At 39.7% G+C, this 18,996-nt stretch overlaps 2 protein-coding genes across 2 annotated transcripts; one reads left to right on the forward strand and one right to left on the reverse strand.

Annotated features, from left to right (window-relative positions):
* The first annotated feature begins 780 nt into the window (after positions 1 to 780).
* Positions 781 to 3,380, forward strand: GTPBP6 (GTP binding protein 6 (putative)). The gene is made up of 4 exons (XM_010727028.3): positions 781 to 1,025; positions 1,800 to 1,948; positions 2,261 to 2,413; positions 2,854 to 3,380. The coding sequence occupies exons 1-4, from the start codon at positions 927 to 929 to the stop codon at positions 2,993 to 2,995; spliced, it is 543 nt and encodes a 180-aa protein (XP_010725330.1). The 5' UTR covers positions 781 to 926; the 3' UTR covers positions 2,996 to 3,380.
* Positions 3,381 to 4,640: 1,260 nt separating this feature from the next.
* On the reverse strand, positions 4,641 to 14,731 carry PLCXD1 (phosphatidylinositol specific phospholipase C X domain containing 1). The gene is made up of 5 exons (XM_010727021.3): positions 14,543 to 14,731; positions 11,962 to 12,090; positions 10,652 to 10,807; positions 6,002 to 6,185; positions 4,641 to 5,398 (listed from the first exon to the last, which is right to left on the reverse strand). Exons 1-5 carry the CDS (start codon positions 14,714 to 14,716, stop codon positions 5,106 to 5,108), a joined length of 936 nt encoding a protein of 311 aa, XP_010725323.1. The 5' UTR covers positions 14,717 to 14,731; the 3' UTR covers positions 4,641 to 5,105.
* Between the last annotated feature and the right edge of the window lie 4,265 nt (positions 14,732 to 18,996).

The following is an 18,996-nucleotide window of genomic DNA, read 5'->3' on the forward strand; positions in this document are numbered from 1 at the left end:
GTAGGTTTTTTTTGTTTTTTTGTTTTTTTCTAATAGCTTACAATTCATACACAAGGCATAAATTGACACTGGACTAGACACTTTTTCAGTTTACATTATTTTAAAACTATTTCATTTTATTATTCAACATCTTTATTAAAAAGAAACTTACCTTGCATAATTTTATAATCTGTTACACTGATACTTTAAAGCTACTTTTAAAAATGAAGATTCAACAAAACATCTGTGGTAGAACTTTGCACACATAATGGAAGTACTTTAAGTTAAAGTCCTCCATATGTATTCTAGATAATGACTGTAAATTCTGTGAAATATTCATGAAAAGTTAAATACAGTTCTAGTCTTTTGTTCATGACAGAACACTTAATAAAAGCATAAAACTAATAAACCATATATTATTAGTGCTTCTGGTGGTTGTTGGATTTAACAAGGAAATATTAACTTGTTTTATTTAATTTCAGAACAGAAGTACAGAGGAGTTTTGAAGTGTTGTCATTGACATCATTCTTTAGGTAGGCTTAGAGGTGAGATGTAGGTAGGTCAGTGCAGATCAGTTCAGTCTGTGATCATCTCATGACTTCACAGCATAGCCCTCAGATGTGGCCTTAAATCCAGTTCCAAGTTTAAAAAGTTAAGATTATCTTGGATTTGATGACATAACATAGATAAGAAGTCATAGGCTAGACTTGACTTAAACTAGTGAACTAGGTACAAAAGGATATGTTACATCATAAAACTCACCTGAATCTTGCAAATTCAAATTTTACTTGAAGTCATTACAATTTTCTCTTTTCGTTTTGGTTTTATTTTAATTAGGGAAAACTACATTGATCAAAGCCTTGACAGGGGAAGCAGGAATTCAACCCCGAAATCAACTGTTTGCTACTCTTGATATTACTGCTCACGCTGGCTATCTGCCCTCACGCATGGCAGTTATATATGTTGACACTATTGGGTTTCTGTCTGATCTTCCACATAATCTGGTTGAGTCCTTTTCAGCTACATTAGAAGAAGTTGCTTACTCAGTAAGTATCTGACTACAAATATTAAAAATTAAATCAGTTTTCTTTTAGAAAATCTTTGCCCCATCAGAAAGGAGGAACGTAACTGGCATGCTGTTCTTTGTATCTGATGCCCTTAATAACATGCTTTTACTTTTGGCAAGCCCTGAAGTGGTCAGGCCATTGGATTAGGTTTTATTTGTATGTCTCTTCCAACTGAACTATTCTATTCTCCAAGGACAGAGATATCAACAAAGCTTGTATCCTCAAAAATAAAGAAATTCAGTGGTAGCTGGATGCCCAGCCGAATACTTCTGGGGATTGGACTGTGTAATAACAGGAATTTCAAAAGCTAACTGCAGCTATCACATTTGTTTTTTCGCATGTTAGGTGAATAGCAATAAATTTACATTTCATTATTGTTTCCTAAAGTTTGAGGCAGTATCTTGAGCAAAGATGCTGAAATATTTTGAATGCAAATATCGAGTTTTCTTGTTTTTTATCGTGGTTTGCCTTAAATTTGTGACATCTCTAATCATATATGTTCTTGAAACTGGTAACTTTTGTATAAAGCTTCCTAAGTGAATCACCAGTAACAGTATCTCAAGATCTATGGATAAGGAAGGTATTGATTTAATTCCAATCTGATAGTTCACTTTATAGGTTGACCTGACAGAATATTCTCTAGTGGATAGAAAAGTAGCTTGTATAAAACAAATGCAAAAATAGTACAAAATCTCTACAACCCAGTAATTGGAATGTTTCATTAAGTAACTTTTGTATATTGATGCTTGCTAGGATCTGATAGTTCATGTGAGGGACATTACTCATCCTGAAACCATCCTCCAGAAAGCAAGCGTTTTATCAGTTCTAAAGAATCTTAATCTTCCAAGCCACTTACTGGAATCAATGGTAGAAGTTCATAACAAAGTGGATTTGATAGAAAGGTAAGCAAGAGATGTCACATGTACTTAAACATTTCTTATGTTCTGGACGCTCCTCAATTCTAGAAGAGCTGCCACACTTCCGAATACATGTTTTTCCATCTTTACATATACAAGTTTTTCAGTCTTTACAAATGTAGCCATGGTCTTAAAACTTAATTTATTATCCTTAAATTTCGAAAGAAATCACTTGTGTCATACAAGAAGCAGTCTCTGTAGGGATGTATGACATAACACAGCTAAATTGTCTGTGCTTGGAATATTTTTACATTCTAATCTTTACTTACAAACTTGTGCATAATTATTACTTTTCAGCTATGAACCCACTGAAGAAAATGCTTTAGCCATTTCTGCTCTGCATGGGCATGGTTTAGAAGAGCTAAAAGAAGAAATAGAGAAAAAAATTTTGAAAGCAACGGGAAAGAAGATTCTGACCATTACAGTCAACTTACAGGGACCTCAGCTAAGGTAAACAATTTTGAGTTTTAAGAAAGACTTGGACAAATATGAAACTCATAGTCTTGCAAGTCTTAAATTTGCCAAAACATACCACACTGATTTTAATTTTTTTTAAGAACTGCTGTGATAATTATCAAAGTTTAATAGTTTATTGAAAATAGCCACAGTAGATACTGTGCTTGTACTGTAAGGTAACTTTCTGAAAGACCATTCCACCAGTCCTGGAGCCAGATTTCTGGGGGAAAAAATCCAAACCAGAGATCTGAAACATTTATGTAAACACTATATTTTATTTCCAAACAGCAAGTAGCAAGTGAAAAGTTAACTGAGGAACTTTATCTTTTATGGCGTTGAATTACTTAGATTGGAACATGTAGACCAAAAACAAAGATCACATTTTATGCACTACAGGATACCTTTAAGATGCTAACACACTCTCATTTTTACAGTTGGCTCTATAAAGAATCAACGGTTCAGGAAGTAGATGTCATGCCTGATGATGCTACAGCCAGGGTGAAGGTGATCATCAGCAACTCTGCTTTTGGCAGATACAGAAACCTCTTTCCTAACAGTAAGTTTTTTGTACCATGAAATCCTTCTCTCAAAAAAGAAACTGATCTCATTAAGAAGCCTGGAATTAAGCTAGTGGCCTGGATGCTGGAGAGTTTATTTCTTAACCAGTTGATGTTTTTGACACACTGTGGAAATGAACAGTGATTCAGAAAACTTTTGTTTGAAAACAACAGCTTTGAGCTTCATTCTGGCAGCAAGAGCAAGGATAGCAGTAGCTTTTATGTTGGAATAATCACTGACTCTGAATCTCAAATGTGGGAATCACAGGATGGCATCTAAGTTAACCTTCCGGAAATTACTACGTCATATAAAGACTTTTTTAATCCCATTTTTCAGAATAAAATATTTGTTACAGACAAGGTGTCCCTTGGTCATCGAAAAATAAAAGTTACTGAAGAAAATATTGTTGGCTGTATATAAATAATACAGATATTCCATGTAGTCTGCTTGAATATTTACTTAAAATAACTGCCATTTACTACTGCAGTGAAGCAGAAACAACACTGATGTGTATATTTAAGCAAATAATAAAGTGAAAAGTGAGCTGTGAATATCTTCATCCACAATACCTACTACTGTGTCAATTCTTAAAGAAAAAACATCAGTATTACAGAAAGCAGAAACAAAACTGTATTTCAGTCTTTAGTACACAAAAAAGATTTATTAGGTAAAGTGACAGGACACTTGAAAGGTACAAAAGACAGAAAAACATTCTGAGTTAGAACAGCACTTCATGAAGGTGGCAACTATTTAAAAAACCAAACTGAATGACTGCTCTATATGAAGTAAACACAAGTGAGATCAAGGATAAAAAGCACTGTAAATAAGTATTTAGAAAGTCTTCTAACTAAGTGGAATGTTTGATTTTCACTCCTACATAGTCTGCAATTGTGGGAGACTGCATGAAGAGGTAGCATCTTAGCCTTTCATCCCTAGAAGTCAAAGGTAACTTTGATCTGGTATCAAGTAGCAATCCATTTGGAAGTTAGGCAGCTACCTACTGCAAACACAACATTTTGCCAGACACTTGAATTCAATTTCTATGTGTAAAGTGCATATAAAAAGTGAGGTATATTGATGAAGCTGCATAGTAACTTTATACAATGCCTGTTTTGTTTTAACCCTGATCTTTGTCCTTTCTCTTACCTTCACGATCATCTGTTATTGCACAGTTCATTTAAAAAATAGAAAAATAGAATTAATTTACATAAAACAATGTTTAAGCAAGTAAAGAATACTTATCAAGAGGGAAAAACTATAGTGCTACAAAAATATGTAAATAATGGAAGATCAGTTGTGAAACCTCACATAAGCATGATGAGCCAATGATCTGTATTTTTAGAGCAGTCTGAGTTCAGACAGAAAGCAGACACATATGAAACTAATTTCTAATGTGAGAGGTGCTTTTACAGCTTCTAATATAAAAGCATTTTACTGCAGCAGACAAAACTGTCCAGGGGCCTGGCTGTGGCAGAACTGGCATCGATGATAACAAGAACAAAGTGTTCTGTTACACATCTCTTAAAAATAGTAGGAATGTTGTGACTACCATGGTAGTGAAATGGCTCACAACTGATATTCAGCTCATAATACAGTCGGTACTACATCTCCAGATTGATGTACATATAAAGATTGTGGCAAGTAAGAATGTCAGTACAGTATCTTTGATAGATAAAAAATATTTTTCAATTGCTCACATTGTGTATTCAGTACAAACCATGAAAACAGGCAAGTTAGTTTCACACTGATAAAATACTGAGAATTGGGGTTGCAAGGATATGCAGAAAGAAAATAAAATCACAAAATTATTTGTGCAGCTAGTGACTTTTCTACTTCTTGCTCATATATTAAATAGTTCTTGAGACTCAATATTGTCAGCTGCTACAAGATCTAAGCACCTCCCAAGTAAATTATGCCTATCCCACATTTCTATAATGACTTCAACAAGACCTTCCTGCTCTCCTTTTTCAAGAAAAGACTTTGAAAGCCTGATGATGTTGAGAGAGTGTTTCTTAATGAGCTTTTAAAAATCCCTGGTTTAAGTTAACCAGATCTTTGTGTAATCTGGGATGTTTAAACCAGGAAATATTAAATGCACACAAAGTTTTTTCAGCTTTTCAAAGATTTTTTAAAAAGCTGAAAATGAAATGCTGTTTGTTCCAGACCCTTTGCTGGGACAGTATAACTGAGGATTAATTTTTGTGTTAAGTTCTATCACATCTCTGACAAAATCGTCATTTCCTATGAAGTCTCCAGCAATGATGTTAATACATTCTTTTTGTGGTCCTGGACACTGCTTCCTCACCCACATTTTCAAGCATGGAAGACTCCGGAGTGTCATTGTCTTCAGTGATCCAAATGGGTGTACAAGAATATATCTTAAATTTTCAGTAAGGTTAATCCCCGCAACGAAGAATGTTTCTGAAACAAAATAGTGAAAAATGACACATTAAATACTCCTCTGAGGAGAGCAGAGACTGCTCAGCATTGCATTAACTCAAGGTCTGGTTCACTGGGACGTGCTTAAGAATCTTTCCGTGTTGTTTCATAGACCTAGGACTGTTTCAGGGGGCTGTCTTCCTTTATTGCTATTATGTGCCATACTGCTTTTTCCTCATTCTTAGAGCTGTCTAAAGCAGTAAAAGCCAGCAAGTACTGGGCTCAGACAGTAGTCTCTTATGTGTGACAAGGGCATGGACAGCCAGCTGGCTGCCCTGCAATGAGGGGGAAGGGCTTGTGTTCTTTTCCACATGATCCCATAGATGAAAGAGCTGCTGCAATGAAATAGCTTGTGTACGTACATACATTTGTGCACATGTTTATACAACCAGGTAATATGACGTGCAGCGTTGCACTCACCCACGGGTGGGCAAGATCACTCAGCAACATGTAAGTGTCTAGATCATGCAGCATGCACAATGGTGTTACATCCCTCAATGCTACGAACTCACAGTCAACTATTTCTATTTGGTTTGCATTACTATACGTGCCCCTTGTTTCCTTCAAGTAGCCCCGTGCGGGTACCTGGACGGCCCATCCGCTTCATGAGTTCTAGAAACTGGATGAGAGCACGAGTGGTAGTTTTGTTTCCCCACCAGTATGGGATTGCAGGCCACAGCTCACAGTCCTTCAGCACTTCCAGATCTTCTTCATACGAGACTATAACCTGGTAGCCATGCTGCCACATGGTCCGCAGAGTCGGAACCACCTAAGGGAAGTTAAGTCCGGGTTGAGGTCAGCAGGAGCTGCGAGCCAACAACATCAGCACCCTGAAGTTCACATATCAAAGTGTGAAGTTGCCTTGATAGCGAGGCACAGATTTGGTTCAAATAATGCTGCTAAACGTACATCCAGACAAGTTGTTGGATGGGTTACAAGCCGAGTATTGTTTTTTTTGAGTGCATCACCCATTCTGCAAGAGGAGCTAGGAGGACAAAGGCCTACAGCCATCTACAGAAAAACACACAATGAAAGAGGAATGGTTAGGGCAGCACTGCCACACAGATCCAAGTTTATCGCCAAAGCCATTCATGAGAACTCAACTGTTCAGACTCAGTAAGTAAATACAAATCTTAGATGTTAATCTGACTTCTGTAAGAGGAGAAGTTTTGGAAATTGGAAAGCCTCGGTCATTCTGAATTGAGAGAAGGAAAAACTCTTAGAAGAAAACCAGATTGTCTGATACAGGTCTGTTTAATTTAAATGTTTCAGTATGAAATTAAATTTTCCAGTCCCCAGAAGTTGTCATTGGACAGAATTGACTGGACACCAATTTTCTTTATTCATTTATTTATTTGCAAACCCAGTATTATAACAGACATCTTTGGGTTTTTGTTGTGTTGCTTGTGGAGTGGAAATGGTAGCTTCATGATGTTACAGTTAACTTCTCACTTAAAATAAAAACCGAAGTGGAAACATTTTAATGCAAATCTTTGAAGAGAGCCAGAATGAACATGAAATCCCTTTTGCTTCATCCATGAAAGAGTGTGAGTTCCAGTTAAATCAGAAAAATACCTCAAAATTAAGACATAAACAACAAAATGAGCTACAAAATCTGTGATTGACAGAAGCCTATGCTTTACTGCACTTTACTGCAACTGCCTTTCTAAAGCTCAAACCTCTTTAAAAAAAAAGAAAAAGAAAAACACATCACCAGAAATGTAATATATGAGCACAGATGCTTATTTTGCAAACAATGCAGAGATGAAACTGTAGACATCTGACAAAGGATCTTTAACCCAAATAATTCAGATCAAAGGCAGTTACAATTTTAAACACAATATAATGTTGTCACACTGTGGCCAGTACCAGTACTACAAATCTATTTACAGCTTCGTAAGTGCTTTGACATTTACTTTCATTTGACACCATAGGTGCAGTCTTGAAAGACAGTAGACATGAGATGATTTTAAAACAAGTGAGCAAGGATGAGGCTATGTGATGTTAAATCTGAATTTGTGATTCTGAAAAGGTCCACAGCCACCTAACTTGCAAAAGTGTCACCTACAGAAATGGCAGGATCCACTGTGCTGGTCACACACCCTATGAAAATGAAAAGCACTCCTGGAGGAGGGCAATACTTGGCTTCACCCATCTCATCCCATCCTCCCTCCCTCTGGAGGCAACACAGAAACATTCTTTTTCACAGAATCATGGAATCACAGAATGGCCCGAGTTGGAAGGGACTTCAAGGATCATAAAGCTCCAACTGCCTCTCCACATGCAGGGCCACCAACCTCCCCGTTTAATACTAGACAAGGCTGCCCAGGGCCCCATCCAACCTGGCCTTGAACACCTCCAGGGACAGGGCATCCACAACCTCTCTGGGCAGCCTGTTCCAGCACCTCACCAGTCTCATAATAAAGAATTTCCCCCCGATATCCAACACAAATCTTCTTTCCTTCAACTTAAAACTATTTCCCCTTGTCTTGCTACTATCTACCCTTTCAAAAAGTTGACTCTCCTCCTGTCTATAGGCTCCTCCTGTTTATAGGTACTGAATGGCTGCAATGAGGTCACATCACAACCTTCTCTTCTCCAGGCTGAACAAGCCCCCAGGTCCCTCAGCCTGTCTTCGTAGGGGAGGTGCTCCAGCCCTCTGATCATCTTTGTGGCTCTCCTCTGGACCCTCTCCAACAGCTCTCCGTCTTTCTTGTACTGGGGGCTCCAGGCCTGGATGCAGTACTCCAAATGGGGCTTCACGAGGGCAGAGTAGATAGGGACAATCACCTTCCTCTCCCTGCTGGCCACCTCTCTTCTGATGGAGCCCAGGATACCATTTGCTTTTTGTTTGCTTTTTTCTTTTTTTTTTTTTCCCCATTTGCTTTTCTTCTTCAGTCACATGACCTCAGAGTATCACCTTCCTTCAACAAACTACCAGCAACAACTTGTCCCTCTTGCAATTAATCACTTCTTTTTGTTTTGGAACTGGCCATGCACCTGAAAACAAATTTGGTCATCCTCTTGCTCTTGTCTTGCTCTGCTCAGCCACGACTTACACACTCAAGATACATGAGGAAACAATAAAATGTTTTCACTCAGGTCCTCTGTTATTCAGTTGAGGCCTGAATTATCAGAAACCCCTAATTTTGCTGAGAATTGTTCTATTTTAACTCTGCCGTACAAGATCCTTTGAAATGGTAATACTCAGCCCTTACTGATCCACCAGCTTCAAAGGATTAATTCAAATCACAAACAGGGTCATCATTATCCTGCACCCTCACATCTCCAGAGAAAACCCTCTGTGCCTGCGCATCTTTGAAATGTTAATTGTTTAACTGCTAAAAGCTCCCACACCTTGTCAAGAGAGAAAGTTAAAAATCTCAACATCTAAAATGTAGCAATCAAATAATTTCCAATTATGAAAATTAAAGCTTTTCTAGAGGTTTGGGTGACTGAAAGCTTATTAGGCTGTCTGGAAGGTCAGCTCCAGCTAAAGTGGAGGAAGGAAAGCCAAGGCCACTATTGTGGCCCCTCTCTGACAGCAGCTGCTGGTGTCAGCACATTCCCAAGTGGATTGGTGATGCACAGAAACCTCTGCACCAACTTGTATCCTGTTGGTAGCTATAGCAGAGAGCTCCTGATTCAGACTGATCTACCTTCTCCCTCTTCACCTGGCACCTCTGGCAGAAAACTCATGAAGCTCAATAAAGGCAAATGCAGTGTCCTGAGCCTGGATGGAGTAATCCCACACACCAGGACACCCATTTGCGAGTCCACTGTGTCCAGCTGGAGCTTTCCCAGTACAAAAAAGATTCAGACGTGCTGAAGTGAATCCAGCAGCATGCAACCAAGGTGAGCAGGGGCTGGAAACTCAAATACAGGCTAAGAGCTAAGTCTGTTCAGCCTGGAGATGACTACGGACAGATCTTACTACTGTCTGCAAATACCTGTTGGGTGGGTGTAGAGAAAGACAGAGGCAGCTGCTCCTCAGAAATGCACTGGCATGGATGAAAGGATGAAAGTCAACAACCACAAGGTGCCACAGGAAAAATTCTGATTAGATATATGGAAAACAGGTTTACTGCAAGAGTGGTCAAACACTGGATCAAGCTGCCTAGAAAGGCTATGGAATCTCTACCTTCAGAGCTATCCAAGAATGGACAGGATACGGCCTAACACGGCTTTGAAGTAGGTCTGGTCTGCCTGGTGGGGTTGAATTCCAAATTCACTTCCAACCTAAATTATATAGTTCTGATGCTATAAGTACCACCAAATAACTTATAATAATTGCTGTGAAAAGGAAGAAAAGGCATTCTTCTGAATTCTGTCAATAGAAGAAGGTAGTCATCTCCATCTAAAACTGAAAGCCCTTGCCATAATCTGGACTTTATTTATAGCAACACTTATTCACAAAAATCTGGCAGAGTAGCAGATAGCAGCTGTATCCCTACTATGGTCCCACAAATCTACATGTGACAGTCAAATTTAATTCCCTCCTCCATACTATGCTTTATCTCCTCAAATTTATTAGGTAAAGACGTATCCCTGATGCAGTAAATGCTGCTTTTCCTAGGAGAAAAATGCAAGAAAAGCTGAAAATAAAACTCTGAACCAAGCACCTCACAGTGTCTTAGTTTCAGCTGGGATGGAATTGTTTTCTTCAGAGTGCCTGGTATGATGCTATGATTTTGATTCTAGAAGAAAAACAATGTTGATAACACACCAATGTTGATAGTTGCCTCCAAGCAGTGTTGCACAGAGCCAAGGCCATTCTCACAGAAAGGCCCAAGGACCTTGGAGGAGACAGAATTAGGACAGCTGACTTGAAGTGGCCAAAAGGATATTCCATACCATATGACATCATGTGGAAGGAGTTTTGAAGGGGGTGGAGGGCGTCTCTCTCTCTTTTGCTGCTCGGGGAGCCAGCTGGGTGTTGGTCAGGGGGGTGGCAAGCAACTGCTTCTGCATCACTTGTTATATACATTCATAAATAGATAGATAGATATAGATGTTCATAACTATTATTTTTTCCCTTTTCTCTATCTTAGTAAATAGCTTTATCTCAACTCATGAGTTCTACTTTTGTTTTTTCCAAATTCTCTCCCCCATCCCACTGGGAAGGGAGGAGTGAGCAAATGACTGTATGCTGCTCAGCCACCTGAAGAGTTAAAAACCACAACACACTGTAATACATCATCCTTTAAAAGAAACGGAGAAAGATCTCATACTTACATTTCTTGGACACAGTTTACACTGGAAAATCTGTTTTATACAGGTAATAAGATGACAGTGAAGTTTCTTGGTTAGTCCATCAAAATTCCTGCAGGCCAAGATAACAACTTCCTGAGGATGAGTTTCCAACCACTTTAACACTTCCCACAGAATATCCTATAAGAGAGAGTCAAGGCAACTTAGAAAATCATGCTACACAGAGAAAAGGAAGTAAAACTTTTCCATTAGGGAAAACTTTAATGGTTGGATAGAACCACAATCACTGTAATGAAAAAATGTAGGTTTTCAGAGTATGGACATCTGGTAGCCCACAAGGTGCTTCAGAGAGAAAAAACAGAAAAACCTACTTTCTGCAGGTTTGTGCTTATTTACTTTGGCTGTGGGCCTAGCACACTACATTTAATAGCTTTGTATTTTGGTAATACCCATCAATCTCCTTACAGGCAGATTATCAGTAAACCCATCTTCCCAATCTTCTTCAAGAACAAACACAGTGTTGGTGGCAAACTGGAAAATAAGGAAAACTCTGTGCTTGCTTTAACATGACAGGATCTGTTTTCCCCGTTTGTTATAGGCAGTGAAACTTCTTGGAAGTCACACACAATTAGCAGAGTAGACAGGCACTGCATCTAATGTGCCAATCATCATGACATAAAAGGTTCAAATAATAAATACAAAACCAAGGCTTAGCCAGTCAGACTACAAACAAAAGCCACCTTAGCTGGCTGTGCACTCCTCTGTGCCTGGCTGTACAAATCTCAGCAAATGCAAAGACAACGTAAACTGGTCCACAGTGAGATAGCACAGGCAAAAGAGCAACTTCACATTACAGTCTTCATAGAATCTGACAGTACTTTAATAATGGGACACAGACTTGAGTCTCTCAATGAAACACTTATTCCCTTCGCCGCCCTTCCTCCCTCCCAGAAATAAAAAAAGTCTGTGATTTAGTAGGCTCTTAATACCTTCTTTTTGTAACTTCTGTCTGTACTGGGGAAATATGACTGCCCTGGATAATAGCATCCTTGGACTACACAAGATAAACCCCAGGCACCTGGTGGGTCATAGAGAAGAAGGCGCAGCAGTTCCAGTTTGAGGATAAGAAACTGATCAACACTGAAACCTTAACTGCAACTGCTGAAACTAGCTCAGTAACCAGCCCTGCCAACTTTCTCTAGTTCAAAGTCCTCCTATTGGGAAAACAAATAACCTATTCAGAAAACTTTGGGGAAGCATTTTCAGATGAGGATGGCCCTTACATAAAATAAGCAGCACCATGTGTATAGCCATTCCAAAGGCAAGGACAATACCTGTACAGTAACTGTTGTGTATACCATATGCACGAAGTACAGATTCACAGATGGATCGCTAGCCTTGTGGGCAATCCTAAAATCCAAATATCTAACTCCGGCCTCAAGTTGCTCCGTCACAGTTAGCACCTGGAGAGTTAAAAAGAAGACAAAGGTCCTGAGAGTTTGAAAGTGGTTTGTTCCTTTAGATTAGGTAACTGGAAAAGGTATACCAAATTAGCCCTACCATTTCCACATCTTTCTTCTTTAAAATGGCACTGTAAGGTACCGAGTCATAACTTTAAATTATTTTACTATCTAACAAGAGGATCCTGATTTCCCCATGGAATATACTCCAGATATAGGCTAGATTAGTTTCAGACCTCTGCATTTGTTGTCTTCTCAAAGTTAAAAGATCCATTAACCTGCGCATAAATACGCAATCTCTGTTCACAAGGCTATTTGTATGAACAAATCTTGCAGGATCAGCACCTCAGAAACTCTGTATTTATTTTATTAGATCAAAGACTTTACCATGGTTGTCTCTATGGACCTCACTCATCCTCAATGGAAGGAAAAACAAAAATAGAAAAAAGTACTGGCTATTGTTCTCTTTTTAGGATAAAGTCTCTTTAAAAGTTTGAATTAACTTGCAGAAGTCCTACAAAATACAGGCCTTCTTCTGTCTTGGATTTCTCTACATTTGGCTTTGAGAGCTACATGGGACAGGTTACAGAGCTAAGTCTGGGGCAACATGTCCCAAATGACACATCTCCTATATTTATCACGATCCTCTTTCACTGAGAGAGTAATCAAATGAACTTAATACATTGAAATCCTACTTTGTCTCAGTTCAACCTGCTTGTATGGACAACACTATTAGGTTTCAGAAAAAAAGAAAAGACTGTACTAATTTAAGTCAGATAGGATTCAATTAAAGCAAAACCAATGCAAAGTGTTGTGCCTAATAACCACTCTTGTTAGTGCTGGGACAGAAATTAAGACTTCTGGCAGGATGTTCAGCCTGCCTAGCTCTAGCCACCCACCTTTCTGCTCCTGGAAGGGAGTTCAATCTAAGCTGCATATGCCCTCAGGTGCTGAGGATCACAGGAGCTGCCAGCATCATCCTCCACACCGCTTGGCCTCCTCCAGGCTGGAGAAGCCAAAGGAGTGATCCATGCCCAAGACTGGCTTCCACATGGGGTGCAGAAAATGTATGGCTGTAGGTCATATGTAACCCTTGTGGCCAGAAAGTGCACCAGACTGATTAGTTGCTGTGAATTGCCCTTTGGACAAATTTCTTTCTTTCTACCAACTGACTGGGAAAACTAGACAATTAATCCCCTTAATTAGTCACTTGGATTTGGATACTAAATCAGACAGCACAATTATTGCCTCCAAGTGCCAAAAGAGGGTGTTTTGGAAAGCAATGCGACTCAGCACAGCTATCTCACACCTGACATCCAGGTTGAGAGCTGACGTCAGCCACTGCATAGAAAAGATAAGGGCCTCCAGGCTGACACACGTAACAGCCAGGGCTGGGGCCTGGCATAGGGCCATCCAGGAACTTGTGGGTCCTGCTAGCAGCAGGATGCCTCGACCACTGCTCCAGATACCAAGGGACAGAGTCACCTTCCTGCAGAGACAACCTGGCACTAAAGAGGACAGGCCTGCAGCCAGGTCTTCCCCATCTGCCAGGCCACCTCCCACTCAGCAAGCTGGGCTCCAACCGGAAAATGACAGTAATGATGCATGGAGCTTGTTTATCTCCATCAAGAACACCCTGTCCACCAGCAACTGGCAGGTGAGGAGGTATCTGAACTCATCATTGGCACGAGCTCCAAAGTTAAAAAAAAATGGTTCAAGAAAAGACCCTGTGATAAGCGAAGAAGCCTAAGGATAATTATTGCCACTTCTCAATTATTCAGTTTTAAGTCACTACTAATGAAGTACTCCTTCAAAAAGAACAAAAGTGAAAAGATTTCTGGTGCCTCTTTGATGACATGAAAGTCCGTTCTTTAGAAAAATCTTCAAAAGCGGTAACTTAAACTATGATCCCCAATTTCATCTCTAACGTACATTTGTGAGGAACAGCAGGAGATAACTGCTAGCTTAAAATTCAGTTGTTTTATAAAAAGTGAAGTGTCAGACCTTCATTCTCTTAATCTTTAAAGTCCCCTTAAATGACATTTTTGCCTTTGCAGGTCGCTGAAATATTTACACAATAAAGCAGTGCAAAACAACAGGCACCTCACACAACAGTGACAATAAAAAGGGCATTGCCTTCTGAATTAAGTGCAAGAAAAGAAAAACCCTTCTACTAACTTATTTTGATTAGGGTAATACTAAATGTTAATAATAACAATAAGAAAACTGTAAGGAATATGAATTTCTAGTAGTCAATTTTAAGCAACATCTTTGTGAACCCTCCCTGTCCAAGCTGAACGACTTTTCCCTACAAATGAAGATCTGGTTCCACAGCAGTGGTACTTCATGACAACTGCTGGCTGTTCTCTCATTGCTTTACAGGAGAACACGACCACACTTTGCACTTCAGCACAACATTCAAATGTGTTCAGGCTTGAGAACATCAGACATTTACCTGTGTTATGGACCACTTCATAATAATAGGGCGTACAATGCAGGGCATACATTTATTTAAAAACTTCACCAGCTTGGATTCATTGCCACTAACAGCAGAGTTCTCATCCAAGCAGTAGGTCATAGTGTCATGACTCCCTGCAGAATACAAAATTAAACAGAAAATACATGTCATTTCTTAATTACTCAAGCACCACAATGCACGATTGCATTTCACACACACATCTGACTTGCCTCTTCATTTACAAAACAAACATATGTTGCCTGACAGCTTATGCAGTTATGGCAGAAAGGTGGGCTCCTACAGAGCTCACTCAACTGGCGTTATTAGTGTGAAATCCACATAAAAGGATGGCACTCCAACTTTTCAGTATTTTTCATTAAAGCAGTTCCCACTTAAACTACATATCACTGTTGATATTTGCCTCATACTGCATTAAGACAGTCAATTTCAATGAGTGTCTTGTTGTGAAAACTCTCTTTTTTGGGGAAATAAACAGCTGACAGAATCTCAGAATCACCAAGGTTGGAAAAGACCTTAAAGATCATCCAGTCCAACCATCCATCATCAGTAGTACTCACTAAACCATATCCCTCAACACAAAATCCAAATGTTCCCTGAATATAGAAGAGAACAGAACAGAATATAGACAGAAGGAATGTACCAAGATCATAAGTCCAGCTGCCTGATCAACATGCCTCTTTAACACTGACAGCCATGGGGCATCAAATACCTCTCTAGAAAGCCTATTCCAGTGTTTGACCACCCTCAAATAAATAAATGCCTCCTAATGCCCAGCCTGCCCCTGAAGCCTTAAATCTGAAATACTTCTTGTCAAAAAGGTTCATTTACATATGATACAACTTACAACACCTTCAGGACAGGCAGTCAGTGATCTTGCTAGCTTTTTCTGTTCTATTATTTCTTCTCAATTCGTAAAGCATCAATAAGAACAGCTAAAAACTTGATGACCTGATTTGCTGGGATTTTTACAAGGTATCTGTAAGGAATTTTTTTTTAAATCCTCTGTTGAACAAAGCAATCACTGATGCTTGAAACCAGTTTCTTAAAGGGTCAGTCTAAACTGGTGCCAGTGGCAATACTTCTAGTAGCCAAAGCGAAAGGACAAGATCATATCTGGAATAAAGAAAACTCTTTGAAACACTCAATAATAGAACAAGACAATAAACTATTGTTCACCTTTTGAAATGTAGTTTTATGTCTGTATTTTCCTGCTTTAAATGACCCAACCAAGGTTATCACAGATGGAAGGTTGGCAATGAGGACATTAAATCAAAAGAGTTTGTCTTAAAAGATGTATGTATCAAACCATTAAATATCCATGGACCAAATCCAAGTCTAAGAGAAGTGAACATGACTCCATCAATGGGTGTTGCATCTGCTTATGTCATTATCATGGATAATAACTTTTCATTTAGGTATCTTCATGTGACATCACCACGTTAAAATGAAGAAGGGTATATCCACAATACAGCAAGTTTGATTCAAAGATAGCAAGCTAGCACAAAACCAGGCAGCTTCAAAGCTCTAAACAACTCCTGTCATTAACCTAGTACAACACAGTGCTAACTGATAAGATTTGCCCCTGTCTCCTTATCGTGCGTTCAGAAATCACATTCTCAAGTTTCTTGCATGCCTTGTTATCTTCTCTATCTGAGATGAGCCCAGTCATCTCATAACCCTTAGGTTATGACACATTTATCATGCCCTAATGACCGGAGGGCAAGGCTGGCTTCTGTGGGGAGATGAGTAAGCTTCTATTTCCAAATTGGGTTTCCTTCAGACATCGCTCCCTCTGAAAACCTGCTAGAGCTGTCTTGATCTGGTTGGTCTTGTTTAGTTCTATTCTGATTTGGGCTAGACTAGTTTAGTAGGTCAGCTGGAGAAGAAGCTTTCTTCCAAGCTACATGACCTGCAGTGCACAGTAAAATCATCCAGTGTTTGTTGAAATTGACTTGTCTTAGAATTAAAGAATATCCTGAGTTGGATACCCACAGGGATCAGCAACTCCAACTCCTAGCTGCACACAGGACCAGCCAAAATTCAAACCCTATGGCTCATAGTGTTGTCTAAATGCTTCTTGAACTCTGGCAGCTTGGGGCCATGGCCACTGCCCTGCAGTGTCTGTTCCAATGCCCAGTTACCCTCTCAGTGAAGAAACTTCTCCTAATACCCAGCTCGATACTCTCTGACATAACTCCATATAGTTCTTCAATCATTCTTTTCTTCCTGCCTGTTCACTGTGAAAACAACAAACATTCACGAGAATACCAAGATCACTGTTAGGAGAAGAGTCAAGAAGTCAAAAGCACACATCAACAAGTTCTCAGCATTCTAGCAAGAAACATCATTGTGAAATCCCTTTAGAGGTAACACGATTCCTTTCATATCAAGGAACATTGATTTTTTAATGATTTTTGCAAGAGGAACAATATATAGAAATTAAAAAAAAAAGAAAAAAAGAATTACTTATCTTCTACCATAAGATAGATACTTATTTTCTTATCTTGTTGCTCTACCTCCTGGTGGCCTCCTATCATGCAGTGACAGCTTCAGTAGACAAAGAAAGAGCAACTGATATAATCTACCTGGACTTCTACAAGACCTTTGATAGGGTTTCACATAACATTTTTTGTTTCTAAAGTGGAAAGATACGAATTTGAAGGGTAGACTATTCAGTAGAGAATGAATTATTTGAATGACCATGGTCAGAGGGCTGCAGTCAAAGACTCTGTCCAGGTGGATGTCAGTAATAAGCAATGTCCCCCAGGGGTCTGCACTGGAACTGATGCTCTTCAAGATTTATATCAACAATCAGGACAGTGGAATCAAGCACACCCTCAGCAAGTTTGCTGACATCAAATTGAGTGGTACAGTTAATAGACCAGAAGAAAGAGATGCCATCCAGAGAGACCTGGACAGACTTGAAAAATAGGCCCTCAAGAACCTAATGAGGTTCAACAAGGGCAAGCACTGCACTTAGGTTGGTGCAATCCCAGGTACGAGTACAGACTGGGAGAAGAACAGAAGAACTGGAGTGCAGCCCCTTGGAGAACAACTTACGGGTCCTGGTGGACAAAAAGCTGCACATGAGACAGTAATGTGTGCTTGTAGCTCAGAAGAGCAACTGTATTTGGGGCTGCATCAGAAGAGTGATGGCCAGCAGGGAAAGGGAAGAGATTGTCCCCCTCTATTCTGCCCTTTTTAGGCCCCCATCTGCAGCTCTGTGTCCAGGCCTGGGGCCCCAGCACAAATAAAAACACGAAAGTGTTGGAGTAGGTCAAGAGAAGGGCCATGAAGAGGATCAGAGGGCTGGTTCACCTCTCCTATGAAGACAGGCTGAGGCAGCAGGTCTTGTTCAGCCTGGAGAAGAAAAAGCTCCCAGGAGACCTCACTGTGACCTTCTAGCACTTCAAAGGAGCTTATAACAAGGAGGAAGACTGACTTTTTACATAGGCAGATAATGATAGGACAAGGGGGAATGGCTTTAAACTAGAAGAGGAAAAAATTTTATTAGATACTAGGAAGAAATTTTTCACTCAGAGGGTGGTGAGGCGCTGGCACAGCTGCCCAGGGAAGCTGTGGTCCCCCATCCCTGGAGGTGCTGAAGGCCAGGTTGGATGGCCCTGGGCAGCTTGAGCTGGAGGGGGGCAGCCCTGCCCACAGCAAAGCACTCAAGAGCTAACAGTCCTCCAGCCAACAGTCTTCCCTCAAGCCAGTGAAAGCAAGTTCTCCCAAAATTTCTTCAGACAGAATGAGGAAAAAAAATCTGTTCAAGACAGCAGAGAGCAATGACCAAAAAATAATAATAATTTTTTAAAAAGCTAATAATAAGCAAGTCTGATTGTAGCGCCAATGAAGAGATCAGCTATAATGCAACTATATTTACCCATAATTGGATACATCTAGTTTTCAGAAACAGGGACCAGCAGCTATGCAGTAAAGTCTTTATCAACATTAATAAAAACAAATACATTAATTCCAAGTCCCCACCCTCCTTCCTTCTTCTCTTTTTTTTTTCCTTCTATAACTTCCCAGCCTCTTTCAAGCAGTGCAAAGAAACAAATAATAAGGTGAAATGTTGTCTCCTTTTGGAGTCATTTTAATTAGAAAAAAGTGTAAATAACACATTAGAAAATTCCACCGTAGCCAAAATAAACAAATGCTCAGATTATTAACACTAATCTGACATGATGATGCATACGCATCTTGCACATCTTGATGCTACAGAAGTCCCATTTTCTTCCCTTAAGATCTTCTCCCTCCCCTCTAAGAAAACCTCCAAAATACTCCCCCTGACCCTTCTGCCTGCCGCAGACCCCCCCCCAAAAAAAACAAAAAAAACAGCCTTCATGAAATAAAACAAGCAGGTATGTTCCAGTGCTTAAATGACATGCTAACAAAACAGCAAAGAACAAAAGTTAATCTTTACC

Source organism: Meleagris gallopavo, chromosome 1, assembly GCF_000146605.3.
Source record: "Meleagris gallopavo isolate NT-WF06-2002-E0010 breed Aviagen turkey brand Nicholas breeding stock chromosome 1, Turkey_5.1, whole genome shotgun sequence".
Classification (NCBI taxonomy): Eukaryota; Metazoa; Chordata; class Aves; order Galliformes; family Phasianidae; genus Meleagris; species Meleagris gallopavo.

Coding starts and splice junctions, on each gene's coding strand:
- PLCXD1 (XM_010727021.3), bottom strand. CDS start 14,716: ATGACATGTATTTTCTGTTTAATTTTGTATTCTGCAGGGAGTCATGAC. Junction 6,186..10,651: donor GTAAACTGTGTCCAAGAAAT/GTAAGTATGAGA, acceptor AACTTCCCTTAG/GTGGTTCCGACTCTGCGGAC. Junction 5,399..6,001: donor GAAGCGGATGGGCCGTCCAG/GTACCCGCACGG, acceptor ATTTTGTTTCAG/AAACATTCTTCGTTGCGGGG.
- GTPBP6 (XM_010727028.3), top strand. CDS start 927: ATGGCAGTTATATATGTTGACACTATTGGGTTTCTGTCTGATCTTCCA. Junction 1,949..2,260: donor AAAGTGGATTTGATAGAAAG/GTAAGCAAGAGA, acceptor ATTACTTTTCAG/CTATGAACCCACTGAAGAAA. Junction 2,414..2,853: donor TTACAGGGACCTCAGCTAAG/GTAAACAATTTT, acceptor TCATTTTTACAG/TTGGCTCTATAAAGAATCAA.